General features: G+C 42.1%; 1 protein-coding gene across 3 annotated transcripts in view; it reads right to left on the bottom strand.

Moving 5' to 3' along the window:
• Positions 1–25,703, bottom strand: part of SUSD1 (sushi domain containing 1) — a 165,743-nt gene that overhangs the window by 95,326 nt on the left and 44,714 nt on the right. For 2 of the 3 annotated variants that reach the window (XM_056518609.1, XM_056518618.1), the window contains exons 4-11: positions 24,534–24,686; positions 23,667–23,816; positions 18,541–18,690; positions 17,542–17,718; positions 16,453–16,632; positions 8,415–8,594; positions 7,560–7,739; positions 4,958–5,137 (exon numbers count right to left, since the gene is read on the bottom strand). In XM_056518609.1, coding sequence (XP_056374584.1) covers positions 4,958–5,137; positions 7,560–7,739; positions 8,415–8,594; positions 16,453–16,632; positions 17,542–17,718; positions 18,541–18,690; positions 23,667–23,816; positions 24,534–24,686 — 1,350 coding nt within the window. The remainder of the gene's footprint in view (positions 1–4,957; positions 5,138–7,559; positions 7,740–8,414; positions 8,595–16,452; positions 16,633–17,541; positions 17,719–18,540; positions 18,691–23,666; positions 23,817–24,533; positions 24,687–25,703) is intronic. The other variant, XM_056518623.1, reaches the window with a different exon arrangement.

Genomic DNA, 25,703 nt, shown 5'->3' with positions numbered 1-25,703 from the left:
ACTTTATAAAAAATTTATTAAAATTTTGTTATAAAAAATATTAATTTCGTTAAATACATTTTTTTTCCAACTCTACTGCATCCTTTTTTTTTCTTTTTTTGGTACCCAACAAATTTTGGGTAGCAAAAAAAAAAAAACGCCAAAGGGGCCAAGAATGCAATTTCCACACAAATGAAAAAACGCCAGAAAAAATGCCAGACGCAGGAAATTGTACTGGCGTCTTTTCTGCCGTTTTTTTCAAACAAAAAATGCAGGACAAAAAAACAAGTAGAAACTTAGTCTTATTGGTAAAAGCAGCAACTTTTTGGAGGGGCACAGACCACACAGCTAAAGAGAGAGGGGGAGACTGATGAACTTTCTCTCTCTGAAGTGTGAAGTGAGCCCTCATTGGTGGAATGACAGGCAGCAGGGACATCTATTTGCTGCTCCACAAATCAGTGCACAGATCATTAGAAAGGCACACCATCGAGGATTCATGAAGTGCTGTCAGGCTTCCCAACTCTGGATAAACCTGTCCTGATTCCACCGGACAGTAAACTGAAACATATACTGAGTGTAAGTACAGTAATTACGTATTTCTTTTAAAGAATGGTGCAAGCACTATTTATAGTGTGGGTTGGGGGTGCTTGATGTGATTGCTGAGGCAGGAAGGAGAGTAGGGCCAGTAAATGCTGGTTTAGGAGGAACATAGCATGAAATTGCAGATCCCCACAGTTTGTATCAACCCAGACTGATTTGCACAGGCATTCTGTGCTATATGACGTGTGCCTGTATGTCATTCAGGGGGAACTACAATTGAGGGAAAAATGGTCCAAATTGGTCAAAATGGGTAAATGCCCATCTCAGTCTCATATGTTCTCTGGCCTGTCTCCTCCAGTACAGAGTTGGCTCTCAGTGCTCTAGTGCCTCTCTCTCTCTAGTCAATGTTTTGTCCTGACTGCTAAGCAGAGAAAGAGCTGCTGCAGCTTTATGGTGTAACCCACTCCAGCTGATCCTATCATGCAGCCCATATCATAGACTGCCATACAACTAAATTATCAGCGGTCTCTCTCATCTCTTTCCCCTTTTTACTGCTTTCTGCTTATCTTGCTTGTGTTGCCGAAATTTCAGTTAAAGGAGATGTTACCACTGCCTTCACTTTAGAAAACAACGTATCCATCCTATAAAAGAACTTAATGATGGTATTCTAAAAGTTTATATTTACTGTGGAGGGTGCTGTGAAATGTGCAATGTATATGTGGTGTCCCAGCTCCGGAGGCTGTCCCGGGCCTTTGGACTGTCTCGGGCAGATTGGCAGCACAGGGTGTTTGGCCCACACAAGTTCTACTGAGATAATGTTTATAATATCAAGTAATATATTTTTATACATTTATTTTGTTATTTATTTGTATACTGTATAAGTTGTAATAAGTGTACTGTGCCTTTAAAATGGGAGCAGTGAAACCCATGTGACCCTGCCTGCCAATGAGATCCCAAAAGCCCCCCCTTACATAGAGGAGTTAGTCAGTATAGTTCCATCCAGGCTCCTGAGGAATAGCTAAGCTCAGGTGTGCTGTGTGTTGTGTGCTCTGAGTAGAGGCCCACTTCAGCTGTAAACTTTCTACTGGTCATCCTACAAGGTTCACTCGCAAGAGGAATTCATGCCTCAGCAAGGCAACAAGGAATACTTGCAGGAGGGCAGACTGGCAGGGTTGGCCTCACTGGCAAGTAGGAAAATCCAACTTAAATGCTTGAAGGCGCATAACCACGGAGTCTTGTGGAGTTGAGTTCAGTATTGTCTTTCTTACGGTCATAAAGGCAATACACTGCAGGACAACACGTTTCGGCGTATAGTCCTCATTCCTCAGGTCCATTACAGGGGTACAGTTTAACATCTGTTTTATACACATCATAGTGCATTCAAATTTTGGCAGGAGTGCGGGTCGCAGGGTCAGATGTGACGTAATCCTGCCCCGCAGCTGGCACCCCGCCGTAGTGTTAGGTGCTGGTATAGAGTGACTTTAACATCAAAGAAAACTGTCCATTGAAATCAATAGGCTCAGTGGAGCCTATAGTAAGTGAATGTGGTTGTGCAAGGATAAGCAGGGAATTGTGAGACCAAATTGTGTATGGGGGACTCTGATGTAGGATCAACTCACATGGCCGGTGTAAGGGTAGTAGATTATATTTAACAACGTGATTACATTTCCTACACTGTACTGCCTTTATGACTGTAATAATACTAAACTCAACTCCACAAGAATCTGTGGTTATGCGCCTTCAAGCATTTAAGTCGGATTTTCCTATTTGCCCTCCAGCCAAGTATTCCTCTCAGCTTCTACACCGCTCGCACTGCGGGACCGATTGCTTGCTGCATCCCGATACCCACTTGCATAAAAGCTTTCCAGTGTTCTGCATGTCTGCACAACAAAACAAAGTGAGCAGTATTGGATCTATTAATACCTCTTTTCACATCCAGCTGTTTTACCCTCTGGATTTACTGCACTATACGAGCGCCGTCTCTGTTCTTTTCTTCCCCTTTTTATCAGCAAGGCAACAGGGCTCGCAAGGGGTACCCTGCACTCTCACAGCAAGGCCAGCTGTCTTTGTTTTACCATCTGCACAAGCTCAGTAAAGACAGTTATCCATAACCTGACTTCGGTGTGTTTATTTTCTCATTGTGTCTGGCCCAGGGGAAGCTGCCTCCAACCTCGGACCTTGTATAGAAAAACATTGCCCTGGCATCACGACGTGAACAGGTACTCTTACTAACACCCTGTGGCAGGCACATATATTATTATGTTATTTTGTCATATAGTGTTTACAGTGTGCAGTTACTAAGCCATATGTAGTCTTTATGAGGACTGTATTAGTGGCTATATAATAGTGTTTCTCGCGAATATTCGCAATTCGAATTTTATTCGCGAATATCGCATATTCGCGAATTCACGAATATTCACGAATATAGCGCTATATATTCGCAATTACGAATATTCGTTGTTTTTTTTTTTTCTTTTTTTTTTTTTTTCACAGTACACATCACAGTGATCATCCCTCTCTGCTTCCAGCTTATGTGGTGTAAGAAGGCTCTAATACTACAATTTTCGCATATGCGAATTTTAGCTCATGCTAATTTTGCATATGCAAATTTTCGCATATGTTAATTTTCGCACACGGGAATATTCGCATATGCGAAAATAAAACGAGAACATTACGAATATGCGATTATTCGCGAATATGACGAATATTCGTCCATATATTCGCGAATATTCGCGAATTCGAATATGGCCTATGCCGCTCAACACTACTATATAATAGGATAGGTAAAGTTGGGGTGATGTGAAAAAAATGTGAGGTCTAAAGGTGTCTTTTGCAATGTATATGAGCATTTGGAATGCTGGACTCTGTACGTGTTAGTGTTTGGTAAAGAGGTGTACTCTGTATGAACTCTATGAAGTCTATCAGAGTATACAATGGGGGGCTCACCAACATTTTCCTCCCGTGTACACCTATGGCAGATGCCGCTTAATGGCATCCATCATATGTAGAGTACTGTGTTAAAAACAGGCTGCAGATGGTTTCTAAAGTGTTATATTCAGCATTGACAACACTATTTTATGCTAAAAAGTTGTATTAGTGATGTATTATATGTTCATCTGAATTTGAACTATACAGTGTATGGAACATGAATTTCTTCCTGTGAGCAGTGTGCATGACTGTACTCTGGATTATGGTCCGGCTTAGTTTATGTGTATTTTGAAAAGTGCTGTTATCCACAGCAATAGCTAAAACAAGGGTACTGTGCCATTTCTCTGAGTACAAAGCCCCATCATTTTTTACTTTAGGAGTTACTTAACCGCGTAGCTCACAGTAGTACGGCGTTTGCTCAACTCCTATTTAAATAGGCACTATCAGATACAAAAACTTTTGATATGTTGTAAAGCATACAAAACCAATAGGTTTTGCAATTGCTTTCATTAGAAATTTTTCAGTATTTCATATTGAAAATGCCAGTCAAACAACTGCCCCCCTGCCTGCTTGGACACATACTAGTCCTGCTGTGTCCATGCCATCACCTATGTCATGGACACACTTCCTTGATTGACAGCTCCGAGCGCAGGGCTCACAGCTGGAGGAAAAATCCTCTCACTGTCAGCTTGTGTCCCGCTACTGTCAGTGAGGACAAAGCTGGGAGTTGTAGTTTTGCTAATGCTAGCGGAGATGTGAGCAGACAGCATACTGAGGGAGGGGGCGGAGACCTGAACAGTGAGGCCACACTCCCTCCCTTTGAGAGTAATTCAGACTAGTGAGCTAAATTAAAATTGTAATAAAAAATAAATAAAGGTGCTAGACACATAAAAATGTTATGTACATGGTCAGGATTAGGTACTGAGTGATATATTTAAAAAAAAAATTTTTTGTTGGATCTGACGGGTACGCTTTAAGTGAATGGGAATTACATAAAATGCATACCTTCCCTGTTTCACCCGTTTATGGCTTTTCAGACCACCTCCTGCTGCTGCAAGCAGGCATGAGCTGGCTGGAAAACCCAGAAGAGCTGAGGTTTGACAACACCTTTAAAAAAATAGATTTGTTTTAGATGTAAACTGAAAGGGAACACACATTTTACAATTGGTAAAAAAAAAAAAATATTAAAATGAATACTTTTGGGAACATTAAACCAGCAGTAAGTTTTTATCCACATGGTTTTATTGTCTCAAAGCTGTTGATATTACATCTGTCATTTCTAACAATCATAAGTTTATTAACATTTATTTGACCAGAAAGGGCACATTCCATCTTGGTGCCTAGGACAGCATGAGCTTCAAATACAGCCCTGAACTGCTGCATGATTTTTTTCATTGCGATTAAATATGAACTGGGTCATGCTGACATAGGAATCCAGTATTCTAAAGACTCAAAGTTAAAGCCATGACAAAAACAATAAGGATGAAATAAGATGCAGCATATGAATTACCTGTACAGGGAAAAGTTACGTTTTCCCATGTTTCATTTGAAGTACATTTTGACACATGCCAAATTTCAGCATTATAAAAGCCTTTCTGACATATATACCGAACCTCACTCCCAAGACTTGTTTCTCTATTCCATTTCATTTCCGTATTTTGAACTATTGGTGGTGGACCACAGTCTATTTCTTAATAGGAATAAAATAATCATTGTCATAGTTATGAATCAAAGCGTATGCAACAATGTACAAAACAACAAAACAAAGCTCTGGCCAAAAAACATACAAAGCAACATAAAGTTTGTGCTTAAAGGGGTTATCCAGCTAATAAAGCCTATCCCCTTACCTATGAGTGCTCCTGCCCCCACCTTCTGAGACAAACTAGTCACGGCTGTGACGGGGCACTCAGCCAATCACCATCCACAGCAGTGTCCTGTCTCAGCAGGTGATTGGCTAAGTGGCCCATGACTACAGAGACTAGTTTGTCTTTGAGGGTGGGGGATGGAGTGCTTAGAGATAAGAGATGGGCACTTTTTTAGAGATCACTGGAGATCCCAAAGGTCTACTCCACCACGATCAGTCACTTGTCCTACTGTTTTTTTGAGCATTCTCCATTAAAGTCAAGAGGAGATAGAAACCATGGGGGAGATTTATCAAAACGTGTCCAGAGGAAAAGTTGCTAAGTTGCCCATAGCAACCAATCAGATCGCTTCTTTCATTTTTCATAGGCCTTTTCAAAAATGAAAGAAGCAATCTGATTGGTTGCTATGGGCAACTAGGCAAATTTTCCTCTGGACAGGTTTTGATAAATCTCCTCTCATGTGATTTGGGTGGTTTTGGTGAGGTTTTTGGCTATATTTACATACTTTTACAGCCCATCCCTGCAGGATTTCTGTCCATTCATCTCTCTCTCTAACTGAATATACTGAGGGTCATACCTTATGTGCAGAGTACAAAAAAAATGGTCCCTTCCTTTAACAAAATAAGTGCCAGACACAAAATATTATATCAATTACTTATTCACTATAATCTGTTCATAATTTATTTGCAGACATTTTTTCAACCGACAGGAAAAAAAATACTGTTATTGTCTTTTTGTTTCTGTGTGCTCAGAATCGGGTGAAAAACAACCATAAATAAACTTTGGCCACTTTATTATGGTGTGTGTATGAACACACACACCCTCTGCTGCTGGTGACAGAGGGTGACACCAATCCAAAAACTGTCACCAGTGTCACCTGCACAAACCTGTTAGTACAGGCAGGTAGTGCGGGTGACACTGATTATAACAAAACGTACCTACCCCTAATCCGTGGTCCTATTCAGTCAGTTATCTTCTTTAATTCGGAAGCAGGTTTGGTGCACAGGCAGCACTCCAGAAGCACGTTGACATCACCGGTGACATCAGCGTGCTCCTGCCAAGCACTAAGTCAGCCGCAGGATTAAAGAAGATAATAAGCCAATAGGACTACGGAACAGGGGTAAGTAAGTACTACTAAAATCAGTGTCTCCTGCACTATCTTCCTGTACCAACAGGTCAGTTCAGGTGACATTGATGAGGACAGTTTCCCTATAATGTCTGTCTCTTTAAGCAAAAGGTTAGTGGTTTGCAGCCCTGGTTGCAGTCAATAGGGTTAACATAGGAACTAATATTGTACAACACAAATAGAGAAGCATAGCCGCACATCCACCATTTGTATTTTGATCTACTTGCTTCTCAGCATAATTTTAAAAACTAGCAGGTTGTTAGTATACATTTTGATCAAAAAGTACAAGCCCACTCGCCACGTCAAGGCCACCTACTCAGAGTGGGTCCCTAACCTAACACTGGCGTAGCACCGGGCTGCAACCACCGCCTCCGAGACACCATGCCCACAGGGGGAAAGACGCAGTGGCCAGGCAGCCCCACTGCTGCCCGACCAAGCCCCTGGCTTTGGGCCGCACCACCCCACAGACAAAGCATCACAGAAACAATGACCGCCACAGAGAACCACACCAGTGTGAACACTTACCATGTGCTCCCTACCAGAGGGCTGGGAGAATGTAAGGAGGATACAAATACAAATGGTGGATGTGTGGCTATGTTTCTATAATTGTGTTGTACATTTGCAGCCTCTCCCTTCTTCCATGGCCAGCACTCCACTCCACCCATTCGGCCCAGGCGTTTTTTAATTAGCAGGAGACTGCATAAGGGTTTCCTCCTAACATTCTCCCTTGCAGGGAGCACATGGTAGGTGTTCACACTGGTGTGGTTCTCTGTGGCAGCCATTGTTTCTGTGATGCTTTGTCTGTGGGGTGGTGTGGCCCAGGGGCTTGGTCGGGCAGCAGTGGGGCTGCCTGGCCTCTGGGTCATTCCCCCTGTGGGTATGGTGTCTCGGAGGCGGTGGTTGCCGCCAGTGTTAGGCTAGGGACTCACTCTGACGAAGTGGCCTTGACGTGGCGAGTGAGCTTGTACTTTTTGATCAAAATGTATACTAACAACCTGTTAGTTTTTAAAATTATGCTGAGAAGCAAGTAGATTAAAACACAAATGGTGGATGTGCGGCTGTGTTTCTCTGTTTAAATGCTTATGCTTAAAGGTTATTAACACACTTGCATGATAAGATCTTACCTCTGCATATAATGCCGCCTCCTACCCATTTTCCATTTTCAGTACAGGTGACAGTTTTATTTCCACTGTTCATTACAAAGCCAGGTAAACATTCATAGTTGACAGTGTTTCCATAGGTAGTATTCCATGGTAAACCAGGTTTTGTGTGATTGATGGATGGTGGGGGCCCGCAATCAGCAACTATAAAGAGGACATTAACATGTGGATAATTCAGATGTTCCTATAGTAACAATTATTTTGGAGATAAAATATATACAAGGATTTTTGCAAGGATTTTAATTTGTTTCCCAGAAATAAGGCTATGTTCATACATGGGTGGCAAACACATGCACACAAACTTTGTTGTTTGTGACATACTCTACTTTCTAATCTTGATCATCTACTTTAATCCCTGCTTCTGCAGGATTTCCAAATGAATCCAAATAAAAGACCCTGTCCACATCATGCTTTGCATCCTACCGAAAGGTACAGTTTTTTCTTCAAGATTATAAAAAGATACTTTTCAAGAGAATCTGTGAGACAAACCCCAGAAAATCATTACCCAGGAATCGAAAAACAGATATAATTTTGTTCACAGACTGCTCCCTGTCTGTCTTCAGGTGGGGTGTGGTTCTGCTGCTCAGTTTCATTCAAGTGAATGGAGCCAAGTTGTAATACCACACCCAAAGTGGAGACAGACAAGGAGTGGTCTTTGAAAGAAAGGTCTTTTTTTTTTTGGGGGGGGGGGGGGGCAAATATAAGATGTGATCAGTTAAAGAATGAGCAATATGTGGACCTCATCACAGTATGGCATTTTATTTTTCTGTTTTTCATATCCACTTTAATCATGTGATAAAGATCATCATGTGTCATTACCATTACAGTGAAGATCAGCTCCTTCCCAGTGTCCTGTATCGCTGCATACAGAAAAATTATTACCACTCACTGCAATAAATCCTTTTGCACACGTGAATGTCGCAATGCTTCCAAATGTGGTACTGCTAAATATGTGGATTACAGTATTTTGCATGGCCACTGGTGGTCCACAGTCTATAGCTGAGATGACAAAAATCGTTAGGGATCACATGATTAAAATAAACACTAATAAGGTCTGTGAATAAACCTGAATGTACAGCTACAGTCTTGCAAAATAAAGTTAGTGCATCATTACACATGATCACTATGGTCCGCAGTTGGACACCATTTTACCCAGGTCACTCCATACATGACCTTAAAATGAAGATACTGAGAGGAAACTAAAAATTAAATAATCAAACTAAAAAAATAATCAAGAAAGAAAAACATTAAAGCCAAGATGATATTTTTTTATGATTGCAAGAACACAGGACTTAATGTGGATTTGAGCTTCTTAGCACATTATCCAAACTTTTTATAAACTGTGCTGGATTATGTACTCTCTGCTGTATCTCCATGGTCATTCCTTTTGTTTAAATCAACTGATGACAGAAAGATTTGTAAATTACTTCTGTTTAAAAATCTTAATCCTTCCAGTACTTATAAACTGCTGTATGCTCCAGAAGAAGTTCTTTTCTCTCTGACCACAGTGCTGGTCCAGAGCAGGATAGGTTTGCTCTGGAGATTTGCTCCTACTACGGACAGTCCCTGACATAAGAGGTGTCAGCAGAAAGCACTGTGGTCAGACAGCAAAGAATTTCAATATGAGAAGAACTTCCTGTGGAGTATACAGCAGCTGATAAGTACTGGAAGGATTTTTAAATAGAAGTCATTTACAAATCTAACCGGCGAAAGATAGAGTCCAGCACTGCTGTAGCCACAGCAAGTGAATAGTACACAGGTGTACAAACACAAAGCTAACTAACCCGTTCGGTGCTCAGTCCGGAGACAGTAGAAATCAATCCAAATAACGTAATGAAGAAATATGGACGGCACTCATCAAGGTAGAAGCTTCGATATTTTCTTTATTATGCAAACAGAGTGGCGGTGTCAAGCAGGTGAAGGAACAGGAACGCCGAGGACATCAGCGTGCAGCTGCACGCTGAGGTCCTCTGCGTTCCTGTTCCCTCACCTGTTTGACACCGCCACTCTGTTTGCATAATAAAGAAAATATTTAAGCTTCTACCTTGGTGAGTGCCGTCCATATTTCTTCATTATGTAATTTACAAATCTGGTTAACTTTCTGGCACCAGTTGATAAAAAAAAATCCAGAGTACCCCTTTAACCTCTTAAGGACACAACCCATTATGACCTTAAATGGGCACTGTCACCAACTTTTTTTTTTTTTCGATATGTTGTAGTACTACAACATATCTCTAATATAGTTTAATTTTTTTTATTAACATGGTGTAATTTAAATTTGAAAACCGGCCACTAGGGGTCTCCCTCCTAGTGGCCGGCTGCAGCCTGGCGTGACGTCACGCCTGAAAAAGGACTGATTTTGGCCTGGCAATCAGTCCTTTTTCATTTAGGCTGCTCTCGCTCCCTGCCTGTCAATCAGACAGGCGGGAGCGAGCGCATTGGCTCCCCGGCCACTGGCTGGGAGGCCACTCCTCCCGCACGTGTCGTCGCCGCCGCTGCCCCTGCACGCCCGCTGCCGGACACTGCAGTATCTGTAAGTAAGAGGGAACGGGGTATGCGGGCGGGGGGGATGTTGTGATGGAGGGAACGGGGTATGCGGGCGGGCGGTTGTGATGGAGGGAACGGGGTATGGGGGGGCTTTGACGGGGGGAACGGGCTAGCGCCGTAGCGCCGCATGGCACTAACTTATAGTTTATCTACACAGGGTGCCTCCAGCTGTTTCACTACTACAACTCCCAGCATGCCCTGACAGCCTATAGATGTCAGGGCAAGCTGGGAGTTGTAGTGGTGAAACAGCTGGAGGCACCCTGTGTAGATAAACTAAGGGCGGAAGTGTTTTCCCCAGCAGGCATCAGTGACGTGGTGCCTGCTGGGGAAGTCTGCCTGGTAGTGAGCACACTACCAGGAAGACATAAAGTTATTTTTAATATAGTAAAAAGAAAAATTAAAAGCAGGGAGGGGGTTAGGGATAGATCGGCAATAGGCAGGGACAGAAAAAAAAATAGGATGGTGGTAGCTACCCTTTAAAGGGGTACTCCGCCCCTGACATCTTATCCCCTATCCAAAGGAAAAGGGATAAGATGTTAGATCGCCGCGGTCCTGCTGCTGGGGACCCCGGGGATCGCCGCTGCGGCACTGCGCTATCATTACTGCACAGAGCGAGTTCGCTCTGTGTGTAATGACGGGCAATACAGGGGCCGGAGCAGCGTGACGTCATGGCTCCGCCCCTCATGACATCACGGCCCGTCCCCTTAATGCAAGTCTATGGCAGGGGGCGTGACAACCACCACGCCCCCTTTGGATAGGGGATAAGATGTCTAGGGGCGGAGTACCCCTTTAAAGACCAGAGCATTCTTTGCACATCTGACCACTGTCACTTTAAGTATTAATAACTCTGGGATGCTTTTCCTAATCATTCTGATTCCATGATTGTTTTTTCATGACATATTCTACCTTATGTTAGTGGTACATTTCCGTTTATATTTGCGTCCTTTCTTTGTGAAAAATTCCCAAATTTCATGAAAAATTTGAAAATTTAGCATTTTTCTAACTTTGAAGCTCTCTGCTTGTAAGGATAATAGACATACCAAATAAATTATATATTTATTCACATATACAATATGTCTACTTTATGTTGACATCATAAAGTTGACATGTTTTTACTTTTGGAAGACCTCAGAGGGCTTCAAAGTTCAGCAGCAATTTTCCACAAAATTTTCAATATCGGAATTTTTCAGGGACCAGTTCAGTTTTGAAGTGGATTTGAAGGGTCTTCATATTAGAAATACCCCATAATTGACCCCATTATAAAGATTGCACCCTCAAAGTATTCAAAATGACATTCAGAAAGTTTGTTAACCCTTTAGGTGTTACACAGTAAAAGCAGCAAAGTGAAGAAGAAAATTCAAAATCTTAATTTTTTACACTCGCATGTTCTTGTAGACCCAATTTTTGAATTTTTACAAGGGAATGTAACAAGGGGGAGAGTAAGCCTTAGCACCCACGGGTGTTTGAAAATGTAAATGGAAAAAAATATTTTTTCACAAAAATGTAGGTTTTTCCCCAAATTTTACATTTTTACAAGGGATAATAGGAGAAAATGCCCCCCAAAATTTGTAACCACATGGAAACACCCCATGTGTTGACGTCAAGTGCACTGTGGGCACTACAATACTCAGAAGAGAAGGAGTGCCATTGAGCTTTTGGAGAGAGAATTTGTTTGGAATGGAAGTCGGGGGCAATGTGCGTTTACAAAGCCCCCCATGGTGCCCTGTAGTTTCCAAAATGCCCCCCATGGTGCCATGTAGTTTATAAAATGGGGTCACATGTGGGGGGAAGGCCCACATGTGAACCCATTTTGGAAACTACACCCCTCACAGAATTTAATAAGGGGTGCAGTGAGCATTTACAGCCAACTGGCATTTGACAGATCTTTGAAACATTGGGCTGTGCAGGACCCCCCCCCCCAGGGATCTCAGGACCCCCCCCCCCCAGGGGTTTGCACTGGGTGCCTGCTGAATGATTTCAGCAGGCATCCCGGTCCGGTCCCCGTCTGGAGAGCGGCGGGGGCCGGAATTCCCACAGGCATACAGGTACGCCCTGGGTCCTTAGGTGCCAGGGCGTACCTGTACGCCCTGTGTCCTTAAGTGGTTAATAAATGTGACTGTGGTCGCTTTTTTCCATAAAGTCATTGTCTGTCTTCATGTACTTGGGAAATATGGAGATTTACCTCCCATGTAGTTGTTCAGGTGCAGGCTGTTGGAGCATAGGTTAGAGACCCTCCAGTATACAAAGAACCAAAAAATCAGCAGCACTCCTTTTGTTCAGATGAACCAGTGCATTGTTTTATTCATCTTGTGTTACAAGAAGCTACATTTCAGCAGTTTAAAGGGGTACTCTACTGGAAAACATTTTTTTTCAATCAACTGGTTAAAAAGATTTGTAAATTACTTCTATTAAAAAATCTTAATCCTTCCAGTACTTATCAGCTGCTGTTATGATCACAAGAAGTTCTTTTATTTTTAAATTTCCTTTCTGTCTGACCACAGTGCACCTCTGTCCATTTTAGGAACTGTCCAGAGTAGGAGCAAATCCACATTGAAAACCTATCCTGCTCTGGACAGTTCCTAAAATGGACAGAGGTGTCAGCAGAGAGCACTGTGGTCAGGCAGAAAGGAAATAAAAAAAGAAGAGAACTTCCTGTGGATCATAACAGCAGCTGATAATTACTTCCTATGCATCATAATTACTCCAAGGATTAAGATTAAGCAGCTGATAAGTACTGGAAGGATTAAGATTTTTTAATAGAAGTAATTTACAAATCTGTTTTAACTTTCTGGCCCCAGTTGATTTAACCCCTTAAGGACCTAGGGCTTATGGGTACGCCCTGGCTCCCTGGTACTTACGGACCGGGATGACCGGGATCCCTGGTACAGCGGGGAACCGGACCGGGATGACTGATGATATCTATCAGCAGGCATCCCATGCAAATTTCCAGGGGGATCCTGAGACCCCCCCATGTCAATTCAGACCTGCAATCTGCGGCGATTCCAGGTCATAAGGGTCTCCAGTGACCTGGTGACCTGGAAAATAAGGGGGATCGGGAGTGTCCAAGACACCCACGATCCCCCTGAAAGGATAGGTGTGAGGTGGCAGGGGTGCCACCCCTCCTATCCCTGCTATTGGTCGGTCAGAAGCGACCAACCAATAGCAGATCGGGGGCGGGGGGGTTAAAGTTTGGTTCCCCCATTCTTCCTACCCACAGTAGTCTGGGCAGAAGGAGGGAACTGTCCTGTGACCGGCACCGGAGGTCACTTACCATCGGCAGCGGGCGGCAATGACCTGCGGCTGGCTCCCTTGTGAAGATGGAAGCCGCTGAGTTGCCTAGCAACCTCTGGAGGGCTACAGTTTGGAGACCACTATACAGTGGTCTTTAAACTGTAGCCCTCCAGATGTTGCAAAACTACAACTCTCAGCAGTTTGCTGTCTGGGCATGCTGGGATTTATAGTTTTGCAACATCTGGAGGGCAAAAGTTTGGAGATCACTGTGCAGTGGTTTCTAAATCTTGCATAACTACAACTCCCAGGATGCACGAACAGCAAACGGCTGTCTTGCCATGCTGAGAGTTGTAGTTGCGTACCTCCAGCTGTTGTACAACTACATCTCCCAGCATGCCCTTCGGCGATCAATACATGCTGGGAGTTGTAGATTTGCAACAGCTGGAGGCACCGGGTACATTCACATGGGCAGTTTTACGGTGAGTTTCCCGTTTCAAGTTTGAACCGCTGCAAATAAAGGGTAAAACACTACATATACACCTCCTTACACGGACCCCCCCCCCCCCCCCCATAGAAATGAAAAACGTATCGTACGGCAGTGTTTCCAAAATGGAGCCTCCAGCTATTGCAAAACAACAACTCAAAGCATTTACGGACAGCCACTGACTGTCCAGGCATGCTGGGAGTTTAGCAACAGCTGGAGGCACCCTTTTTGGGAATCACTGGCGTAGAATACCCCTATGTCCACCCCTATGCAATCCCTAATTTAGTCCTCAAATGCACATGGTGATCTCTCACTCTCTCACTCAGCCCTGTTGTATTTGAAGGAAACAGTTTAGGGCCACATATGGGGTATTTCTGTACTCGGGGGAAATTGCGTTACACATTTTGGGGGGCTTTTTCTCCTTTTACCCCTTATGAAAAGGAAAATTTGGAGTCTACATCAGCCTGTTAGTGTAAAAAATAATTATTTTCAGAAGAGGTAAAAGGAAAAAGGAGAAATTTGTAAAGCAATTTCTCCTGAGTACGGAAATACCCCATATGTGGGTGTAAAATGCTCTGCGGGCGAACAATAAGGCTCAGGAGTGAGAGCGCACTATGTACATTGGTACTAAATTGGTGATTTGCACAGAGGTGGCTGATTTTACAGCAGTTCTGACATAAATGCAAAAAATTAATACCCACATGTGACCCCATTTTGGAAACAACACCCCTCATGAAATGTAACAAGAGGTATAGTGAGCATTAACACCCCACAGGTGTTTGACGAATATCCGTTAAATTTGGATGGGAAAACGAAAAAAAAATGTTTTTTAACTAAAATGCTGGTGTTACCCTAAATTTTTCTTTTTCACAAGGGAAAATAGGAAATAAAGCCTCCCAAAATTAGAGTAAGAACATACCCCATACGTGGATGTAAAGTGCTCTGCGGGCAAACTACAATGCTCAGAAGAGCTTGAAAATTTGTCCGGAATTGAAGGTGTGTGTTTACACAGTCCCCATAGGGCCAGAACAATGGACCCCCCACATGTGACCCCATTTTGGAAGCTACACCCCTCATGGAATGTTATAAGGGGTACAGTGAGCATTTACGTCCCACTGGTTTTTTGGAACAGTGGTCCGTGAAAATGAAAAATTTAATTTTTCATTTGGTCAGCCCACTGTTCCAAAGATCTGTCAAATGCCAGTGGGGTGTAAATGCTCACTGCACCCCTTATGAAATTCTGTGAGGGGTGTAGCTTCCAAAATGGGGTCACATGTGGGGGGGGGGTCCACAGTTCTGGCACCACGGGGGGCTTTGTAAATGCACAAGGCCCCTGACTTCTATTCCAACCAAATTCTCTCTTCAAAAGCTCAATGGCACTCCTTCTCTTCTGAGCATTGTAGTGCACCATTAGAACACTTGACGTCCACACATGTTGTATTTCCATACTCAAAAGAAATGGAGTTACAAATTTTGGGGGGCATTTCAGTGGAAAAAAAAATTCTTTTCATTTACACATCCAACTTACATGAAAAGTCGTCAAACACCTGTGGGTTGTTAAGGCTCACTGTACCCCTTGTTACGTTCCTTGAGGGGTGCAGTTTCCAAAATAGTATGCCATGTGATTTTTTTATGCTGTTCTGGCACCATAGGGGCTTCCTAAATGTGACATGCCCCTTCAAAAACATTTCAGCTAAATTTGCTTTCCAAAAGCCAAATGTGACTCCTTCTCTACTGAGCATTGTAGTGCACCCGCAGTGCACTTGACGTCCACACATGGGGTATTTCCATACTCAGAATAAATGGAAAAAATGTAAAATTTGGAGGAAAAAATGCATTTTAGTGAAAAAAAAATGTATTTACTCATCCAACTTTAGTGAAAAGTCGTCAAACACATGTGGGTTGTTAAGGCTCACTGGACCCCTGTTTTACACTTAACGAGGTATTCCGAGTTAAATTTACTCATCCTTATCCACACTAAACAGGACTTTGTACTTTTTTTCAGTAGACAATGGGTATTTCGATTTTTTTCCACCTCCTGTAAATAGATATTCCAATTTTAAATTGCTTATCCCCTCTCCGCAGGATAGGATAAAAGTGTCAGATAGCAAGTAGTTCAACCTCTGGGACAACCCACGTCTTTGTTATAAATATAGCAACGAGTCACACATGCCCCCATTCCATTTTTTTGTCTATGGAGCTGCCAAAGTTACCACAGTACAATGCTCCGCTACCTTTGTCAGCTTCAATAGAGAATGAATGGAGTGGTGGTGCACATGTCTAACTCTCTGCTCTGGAAATCCCTTAGCAATATGACACATATCCCCTACCCTGTGGATAGGCGACAAGTCATTTTAAATCACAATACCTATTGAAAGGAGGAAAGAACTAAAATACCCTCCATCTGCTAATAATAAGTCCTGTTCAACGTAATGTACTGGAGCAGTATGCTCATTCTTATGTAAGATAAGTAGATTTTCCTTCAAATTGGCCATGAGAAAGAAAAGTGTGCATAGTCGTTCCATCAGCTTCCTAATGGTGAGATCATGTAATGTCATTGTAAAACCTTGCCATCTGGTAATGTGTCAGTCTTACCTTTACACTCAAGATCAGCTCCTTCCCAGTGTCCTGTATTGCTGCATACAGAGGAATTATCACCACTCACTGCAATAAATCCTTTTGCACATGTAAATGTCACAATGCTTCCAAATGTGGTGCTTTTATATGCATGGATTACAACATTTACCATGGCCACTGGTGTTCCACAGTCTATAGCTGAGAAAGAAAAAGAATAGGAAGTAAGTACAAAAATGTAATAGTAGTAATGGGGGGCCAGAGCTCTCTCTATTGATAATGTCCCTGGCCCCTCCTCTCAGCTGTGACTGATAGCTCTAGTGGTCTCCACATTGGATGCTAGAGCTATCAGTCATAGAAGTCAATAGGGTTTTGTCCAGTCTATTGATGCCTATGTACAGATAAAAAGTTGACATGTTGCCCACAGCAACCAATCAGATTGCTTCTTTTGTTTTTAAAAGGGCATCAGAACAATAAAAAGAGGCAATCTGCAAACTTTTCCCATTCATAGGTTAGATAAATCCCCCCCCCCCCATGTCCACGAGGCTTGCTGTGAAAAATATCTTTAGATGCTGTTAAAAGCAGCTCAGACAAGAAGACTACCCCAATAATAATGTGCAAAGAAAAAAAAAACTATTTACATTCAGAAAATTGAAACAGATTAGAAAAAAGCAAACATGTTTCAGTTCCTGGATCTGGCCAGCGAAAAAAAAGGTTGGAAAATTCCCTTTGAGGAAAATTCAAGAAGCCATAAATTTGGTCTAAAAAATAGCTTCATGTAAACTGGTCTTAAGCTTTGATCTTTCAAAATTGGTTGGTTTTGGCTTGGTCAGCAATTACTAGCACTATGTTTTGTTATCAGGAATAGAATGACAGTGTTGGGTTGAATTCATACACAGCATTTAACTGTATTTTTTCACTGCATGTTTTAGTATTTATAAAGGAACCTGCAGATTTTAGTAGGTTCATGCAGTTTAATAAAAATAAACACTGTGGGAACCCAGCCTTTATATGTTTTTATGAGTTAAAAAGGTCTTGTTTTTCTTGTCTTAGAGTGTGCCCCTCCATAAGAAACCTTTAAGAAGATTTGGCAAGTATTATAAACCATACCTGTGCAAACCAGAGTGGCCCCTTCCCAAGTTCCATTAGCAGTGCAGACAGATATGTTGTGGCCATGTTGAAGGAATCCAGAAATACATGTGTAAGTCACTTGGCTGGAGAACGTTGTAGCTCCTGATAGGGCTATTTCAGTGTTGGGAAGAACTGGAGGCTGGCCACAGTCAACAGCTGAATACCGAATAAGAAAATTCAACACAATTAAGATGACAGTACTTATATAACCTGCAATTTTATCACTAAATTCTACATCTCATGTAACCAAAAGTCACTTTTAAGCCCTTCCGTTAACTGTTACAGGAAGAAGCAGTGTAAGATCACATATCAATTTAAGGTAAGGTCCAAGGGAGATCAAAGACAACTCTGTATGGAATTGATGTAAAAACCCTTTTACTCACCCCTATTTGCCAGGGTCGGGGTTTTTGTTTAAAGTCCTATACAAGTCTATGGGAAATGTATGTTCCCACATAACTTTCGTACGGCTGGAGATATTTCAATACCTGGTACACATATTACGGGTCGAGATATGAGGACTGGATAGGAGGTTGAGATAGGAGGTTGAGATAGGAGGACGCGATAGGAGGTCGGGACAGGAGGTCGAGACAGGAGGACAGGATAGGAGGATGGGATAGGAGGTCGGGATAGGAGGTCGGGATAGGAGGTTGTGATAGTAGGACAGGATAGGAGGTCGAAACAGGAGGTCAAGACAGGAGGACGGGATATGAAGAAGGGATAGAAGCATGGGATAGGAGGTCGGGATATGAGGTCGGTATATGAGGATGGGATATGGGGTTTGAGATATGACAACAATATGTGAGGACGGGATATGAAGTCAAAAGCTTACTCAGCAACACCGGGTACTCAGCTAGTTAATGATATAGAATGGTGGTAATGATGATAATAAATCAGGAATAAAAATAATGATGATAAAAAAGAATCTTCTAAATAGATGTAGCCATTCACTTACAATATGTATATTTGCTTTTTTCTTACCTTGGCAAGTAAAATTGATATGTTTGCTTTGAGTTTTTATGCTATTTTGAAGCTTGTAGCCTTCTTTACAGGAGCATTCAAAACTACCAGGAATATTTTTACACAGACCGTTATCACCGCAGGTTTCAAGAACTTTACACTCATCAATATCTATAGACAGAAATACATTTTATATACCTTTTAGCAACTTGTATCATATATAAGGCTACAATTACAAAATGCTCAAATAGAAGGACATGCCTTATATAGTATGTTCATAGAAACATAGTACGGTTGAAAGTAGACACATGTTCATCAATTTCAACCAAGGAGGGAAGGAGATGAATGAGGGAAAGGAATATGGGTGGATGAAGGGGAGAGGATGTGATTCTATATATTAATTTATGTATTAATTTTTTTTTGTTCTAAGAATCTATCTGAGCCTTTTTTGAAGTGGCTACTTCCTGAGGTAGACTGTTCCACAAATTTACAGTTTGTATGGTTAAAAAGGTTTTTCCCCACTAGAGACTAACCCCAACTTTCCCATGAGTTGTTCATATTCCTTCTAAATGTATATTCTCAAGACTGAACAAATGCAGGCCAGGCGCTTCCATAAGGCAGACCAAGCGGTCGCTTAAGGGCGCACGGACCAGAGGGCAGAAAAATCAAGGCCCCGCCGCCCGCTGGGCTGTGTTGTTTGTGCCATGTGTGTCGCTCGCTCATAGAGTGGCGCCCAGGGCAGCAGAACAGTTACTCTCCTGGGCATCATGAACAGGCTTCACTGCTACTTCACTTGCTCCTAGTGCAACCTCACACCTCCCCCTGGGACCGCAGATAAATCAAAGCTGCCCTGTGCAGCCGGTGCAGGGGCCCCTCACAAAACACATATGAGCAGCGGCGCTGCACCGCTGCTGCTCACTGTTCTTAAGTGCCCGCTGCGCTATTATGCGCCGCAGGAACTTTAGACCAATTGAATTTCCCTTCGGGCAGAAGCGTCAGCGTCATGTGCTGAACGCTTCCGCCAGTGACGATCCTGCGCCTGGGCAGCAATAACATGAGGGACTCTTCCTGCAGACAGAACGCTGCACAGGTGAGGGTGGGGAGCGGGGATTTTTAATGCAAACTGGAGGGGGGGTTGAATAGAAGGAGTAATTAATAGAAGTGCGGGTGTTAATGGAAGCAAGGGCAGGAGGGGTGAATATAAGAAGGAGCGGGGGGGTTTAATGGAAGCAGAGGAGACAGTGGAAGCAAGGGGGATGGATAACGGAAGCAGAGCAGGGGGGATGGATGATGGAAGAAGGAGCAAGGGGGGTTAATGGAGACAGGGGGTGGATAATGAAAGCAGGAGGGCATAATGGAAGAAGGAGTGTGGGGGGTGGGGTTAATGGAAGCAGTGGGGGATAATGGAAGAAGGAGCAGGGGGGATGGATAATGGAAGCAGGGGAGTAATGGAAACGGGGGTGGATAATGGAAGCAGGGGGGTAATGGAAACGGGGGGTGGATAATGGAAGCAGGGGGGTAATGGAAGCAGGGGGATGGATAATGGAAGCAGGGGGATGGATAATGGAAGCAGGGGGATGGATAATGGAAGCGGGGGGGATGGATAATGGAAGCAGGGGGATGGATAATGGAAGCGGTGGGATGGATAATGGAAGCGGGGGGGATGGATAATGGAAGCAGGGGGATGGATAATGGAAGCGGTGGGATGGATAATGGAAGCGGGGGGATGGATAATGGAAGCGGGGGGATGGATAATGGAAGCGGGGGGATGGATAGTGGAAGCGGGGGGATGGATAATGCAAGCGGGGGGATGAATAATGGAAGCGGGGATGGATAATGGAAGTGGGGGATGGATAATGGAAGCGGGGGATGGATAATGGAAGCGGGGGGAGGGATAATGGAAGCGGGGGGATGGATAATGGAAGCGGGGGATGGATAATGGAAGCGGGGATGGATAATGGAAGTGGGGGATGGATAATGGAAGCGGGGGGATGGATAATGGAAGTGGGGGATGGATAATGGAAGCGGGGGGATGGATAATGGAAGCGGGGGGATGGATAATGGAAGCGGGGGGATGGATAAGTCGACTACCACACTCCACCACCGGCCACCAGAACTCCCACACGCAAGTACATATAATGTAGTGGGTGTGACCTGCAGTCCTATGTAACACCACAGATAACACAGTGATAACTCTATGAGTACAGATAATGTAGTAGATGTGACCTGCAGTCCTATGTAACACCACAGATAACACAGTGATAACTCTCTGAGTACAGATAATGTAGTAGAAGTCACCTGCAGTCCTATGTAACACCACAGATAACACAGTGATAACTCTCTGAGTACAGATAATGTAGTAGATGTGGCCTGCAGTCCTATGTAACACCACAGATAACACAGTGATATCTCTCTGAGTACAGATAATGTAGTAGATTTGACCTGCAGTCCTATGTAACATCAGAGATAACATAGTGATAACCCTCTCAGTACAGATTATGTAGTAGATGTGACCTGCAGTCCTATGTAACACCACAGATAACAGTGATAACCCTCAGAGTACAGATAATGTAGTAGATGCTACCTGCAGTCCTGTGGTGTTACATAGGACTGCAGGTCACATCTATACTTTATCTGTACTCAGAGAGTTATCACTGTGTTATCTGTGGTGTTACATAGGACTGCAGGCCACATCTACTACATTATCTGTACTCAGAGGGTTATCACTGTGTTATCTCTGATGTTACATAGGACTGCAGGTCACATCTACTACATTATCTGTACTCAGAGAGTTATCACTGTGTTATCTGTGGTGTTACATAGGACTGCAGGTGACTTCTACTACATTATCTGTACTCAGAGAGTTATCACTGTGTTATCTGTGGTGTTACATAGGACTGCAGGTCACATCTACTACATTATCTGTACTCAGAGAGTTATCACTGTGTTATCTGTGGTGTTACATAGGACTGCAGGTGACTTCTACTACATTATCTGTACTCAGAGAGTTATCACTGTGTTATCTGTGGTGTTACATAGGACTGCAGGTCACATCTACTACATTATCTGTACTCAGAGAGTTATTACTGTGTTATCTGTGGTGTTACATAGGACTGCAGGTGACTTCTACTACATTATCTGTACTCAGAGAGTTATCACTGTGTTATCGGTGGTGTTACATAGGACTGCAGGTTACATCTACTACATTATATATACGTGTGTGTGGGAGTTCTGGTGGCCAGTGGTGGAGTGTGGTAGTCGACTTGGGGGGGGGGGGGGGCGCTAAAATGGAGCTTCGCTTGTGTTGGCAGAAATCCTTGCACCGGCCCTGAACAAATGCAATTCTTTTAACCTTTCCCAATAGCTAAGATACCCCTTGTTAGTTTAGTCGCGCACCTCAGTTACACAAAAGCCATATACATTAAGGGACACTTTCTTTGGAAAAAAAATTACTGCCATTATAATTTATTATATGTAATGGGAGAAGAAATGCAACTGTAGTGAAGTTGTGGCTCAAGTTATGAAGCTTTTGACCATGTATTAATTTTTCTGTATTTAACAATTAAATGCTTGCATGAAAACTATTTATCAGTATGTTTGCATAGAACACTGTATTATGCCATTCTTCTATCATTCCTACTGTAAATGTAGGAATATACTTACAAGTAAGGCTACAATTTGCACTGTCAGTGGGATGTGTCCTCCAATAGTGTGACCCTGCAAGCACTCACTCAAGAGAAATGGGACTCAAGAGGAATAGTTTTCAATTTATTCTCCCATATCCAGAAGGAATGGTTCTCAATTTACTCCCCCATATCCAGAAGGAATGGTTCTCAATGTATTCCCCCATATCCAGAAGTAATGGTTCTCAATGTATTCCCCCATATCCAGAAGGAATGGTTCTCAATTTATTCCCCCATATCCATAAGGAATGGTTCTCAATGTATTCCCCCATATCCAGAAGGAATGGTTCTCAATTTATTCCCCCATATCCAGAAGGAATGGTTCTCAATGTATTCCCCCATATCCAGAAGGAATGGTTCTCAATGTATTCCCCCATATCCAGAAGGAATGGTTCTCAATGTATTCCCCCATATCCAGAAGGAATGGTTCTCAATGTATTCCCCCATTTCCAGAAGGAATGGTTCTCAATTTATTCCCCCATATCCAGAAGAAATGGTTCTCAATGTATTCCCCCATATCCAGAAGGAATGGTTCTCAATTTATTCCCCCATATCCAGAAGGAATGGTTCTCAATGTATTCCCCCATATCCAGAAGGAATGGTTCTCAATGTATTCCCCCATATCCAGAAGGAATGGTTCTCAATGTATTCCCCCATATCCAGAAGGAATGGTTCTCAATTTATTCCCCCATATCCAGAAGGAATAGTTCTCAATTTATTCCCCCATATCCAGAAGAAATGGTTCTCAATTTATTCCCCCATATCCAGAAGGAATGGTTCTCAATTTATTCCCCCATTTCCAGAAGGAATGCTTCTCAATTTATTCCCCCATATCCAGAAGGAATGGTTCTCAATTTATTCCCCCATATCCAGAAGAAATGGTTCTCAATTTATTCCCCCATATCCAGAAGGAATGCTTCTCAATTTATTCCCCCATTTCCAGAAGGAATGGTTCTCAATTTATTTCCCCAAATCCAGAAGGAATGGTTCTCAATTTATTCCCCCATTTCCAGAAGGAATGGTTCTCAATTTATTCCCCCATATCCAGAAGGAATGCTTCTCAATTTATTTCCCCAAATCCAGAAGGAATGGTTCTCAATTTATTCCCCCATATCCAGAAGGAATGGTTCTCAATTTATTCCCCCATTTCCAGAAGGAATGCTTCTCAATTTATTCCCCCATTTCCAGAAGGAATGCTTCTCAATTTATTCCCCCATTTCCAGAAGGAATGGTTCTCAATTTATTCCCCCATTTCCAGAAGGAATTACAAAGGAATGGCACAATTCAGAAATATTAGAAAAGCAGCTACAATATTGTTATTTTATGTTAAATACTTACTAAAATAGACATATAACTGAATATGATGACCAAAAATATATATATATCGGACAAAAGAGTAAACAATATTTAGTAATACAATATTTCACAACAGTTTACATTGGGACTTTTCATTTATTTATTTACCTTTACATAAAGATTGACCATTTGCCTGAAATGGTCCAGTACCGTTTTGTAAAGTGAAGCCTTCCTTACAGTAGCATTCATAACTTCCAGGAATATTATTACATTTCCCATTAACCCCACAGATATTGGGATCTTCACACTCATCGACATCTACAAGACAAAAGTCAAGAGAAATGTTGTATTTAGGCAGCTCTTTCACTGTGCAGTTTTGCTGCATTTTTTTTTTTGCTGCAATTTTGAAGCCCAAACCCGGGGTATCAAGAACCGATAATACTTGTACTCTTTTCTAAATCCACTCTTGGTGTGGAATGTATTAAAAAGTAAAATAGCATTTGTTCTTTATATCTAATTAATTATGATCCACCTCTGGTTTTGGCTTCAAAGCTGCTGCAAAATACTGCAACAAAACTGCATAGTGTGAGAGAAGCCTTAAAAAATGTACTTTGCGCCATATAACAGTTAAAGGAATCCTGATTCAAACACAGGCCTCATAAATAAAGGAGCACCTTGTAGACTTTGGGCCTCTTTGATTATTTTAAATATTTTAGAAAAAATCCTCAAGGAAACCTCACTAAAATGGACCCCATTTTGGGAACTAGACCCCTCAAGTTATTCATGTAGGCATGTAGTGAGCATTTCAATCCCAAAGGTGTTTCATTAAAAATGTTAACATTGGCAGAAAATGAAAAATATTTTTTCTAATATTTAGAAGTTTTAGCTAAAAATATATATTGTCACAATTGTCTCTTTAAATATCTTTAGCAAAGTTTTATTTTAAAAAAAATATATTAAAATTTTTTTGTCAAATGTTGGATAATAACATATTTTACAATAACTTATATTTGGACTTGTCAATTATTGATTTACCTTTACACAAAAATTTTCCGTCGAGAGTCTGAAATGGTCCAGTACCGTTTTCTATACTAAAGCCTTCCTTACAGTAGCATTCGTAACTTCCAGGAATATTTTTACATTTCCCATTAACCCCACAGATATTGGAATCTTCACACTCATTGATATCTACAAGAGAAAAGTCAAGAGATATTGGATACTTCACACTCATTGATATCTACAAGAGAAAAGTCAAGAGAAATGTATAATATATAAAAAATATTAAGTTTGCGCAATGTAACAGTTCATAGGGTAACATTATTGAAATCTGCAGTTTTGGAGTTTTATTGACCCTAGATCAGAACTAATTTTTTTCATAGTAAACTTAATATATGGTTACGATCATGATATGATAATGACAGAATAATAACAAACATTATTTTATGAAATACATAATTCTTGTGTTTCTAAATTTAAGAAATTTTTATGCAAGATAATATCAGCCAACATACAAATAAACAAATCCAAAAATATGTCTTTGTTGACCAGAGCAGAGTGGTAAATTGTAAATCAGAAGGCAGAATTACATCTCTGTAGTAAACACAAAGAACAATAGCATGCACTCACCACGACTATGGTGTCTAAATGTCCGGAGGTCAGGGACACCGGGAGGACATCGGGCTGGAAGCGAAACGCTCAGAGCGCTTCGCTTCCAGCCCGATGTGCCCCGGACCTCCAGACGTATAGACACCATAGTCATGGTGAGTGCATGCTATTGTTCTTTGTGTTTACTACGTTGTTTCTACAGCTTTATTGCATGCACCCCGCAGGTATCAAGTATCTCACATAAAAAAGCCGAATAGGCTCCTAGCTAGCGGGCACACTCAACAGAGTGAACAGGATACTAGCCTAGGAGGAAATAAAAATCCTAAATACAAACAAACATGGGTAAAGGCACAAGACTCCCTCACTCCTAGATGGACAGATTGGCACAAGGCTCGGAACAGGATTCTATCCTAGGAGATCCAGAATCAAACAACATCAAAACAGGACTTACAAACACACAGTGTGAACATGGACTAGGCAACACAAAGCAGAAGGAATATAGAATACTAAAATCCGACAAAGGTACTAAAACAAGGCAATCTATATCAAACAGGACAGATAACCACGGTTAAAACTCAGGATACATGTGCTCAGACAGAC

This window comes from Hyla sarda, chromosome 1 (assembly GCF_029499605.1).
Source record: "Hyla sarda isolate aHylSar1 chromosome 1, aHylSar1.hap1, whole genome shotgun sequence".
NCBI lineage: Eukaryota > Metazoa > Chordata > Amphibia > Anura > Hylidae > Hyla > Hyla sarda.
The sequence above is the reverse complement of the archived record's forward strand: the minus strand, read 5'-3'. Positions and strand labels throughout refer to the sequence as shown.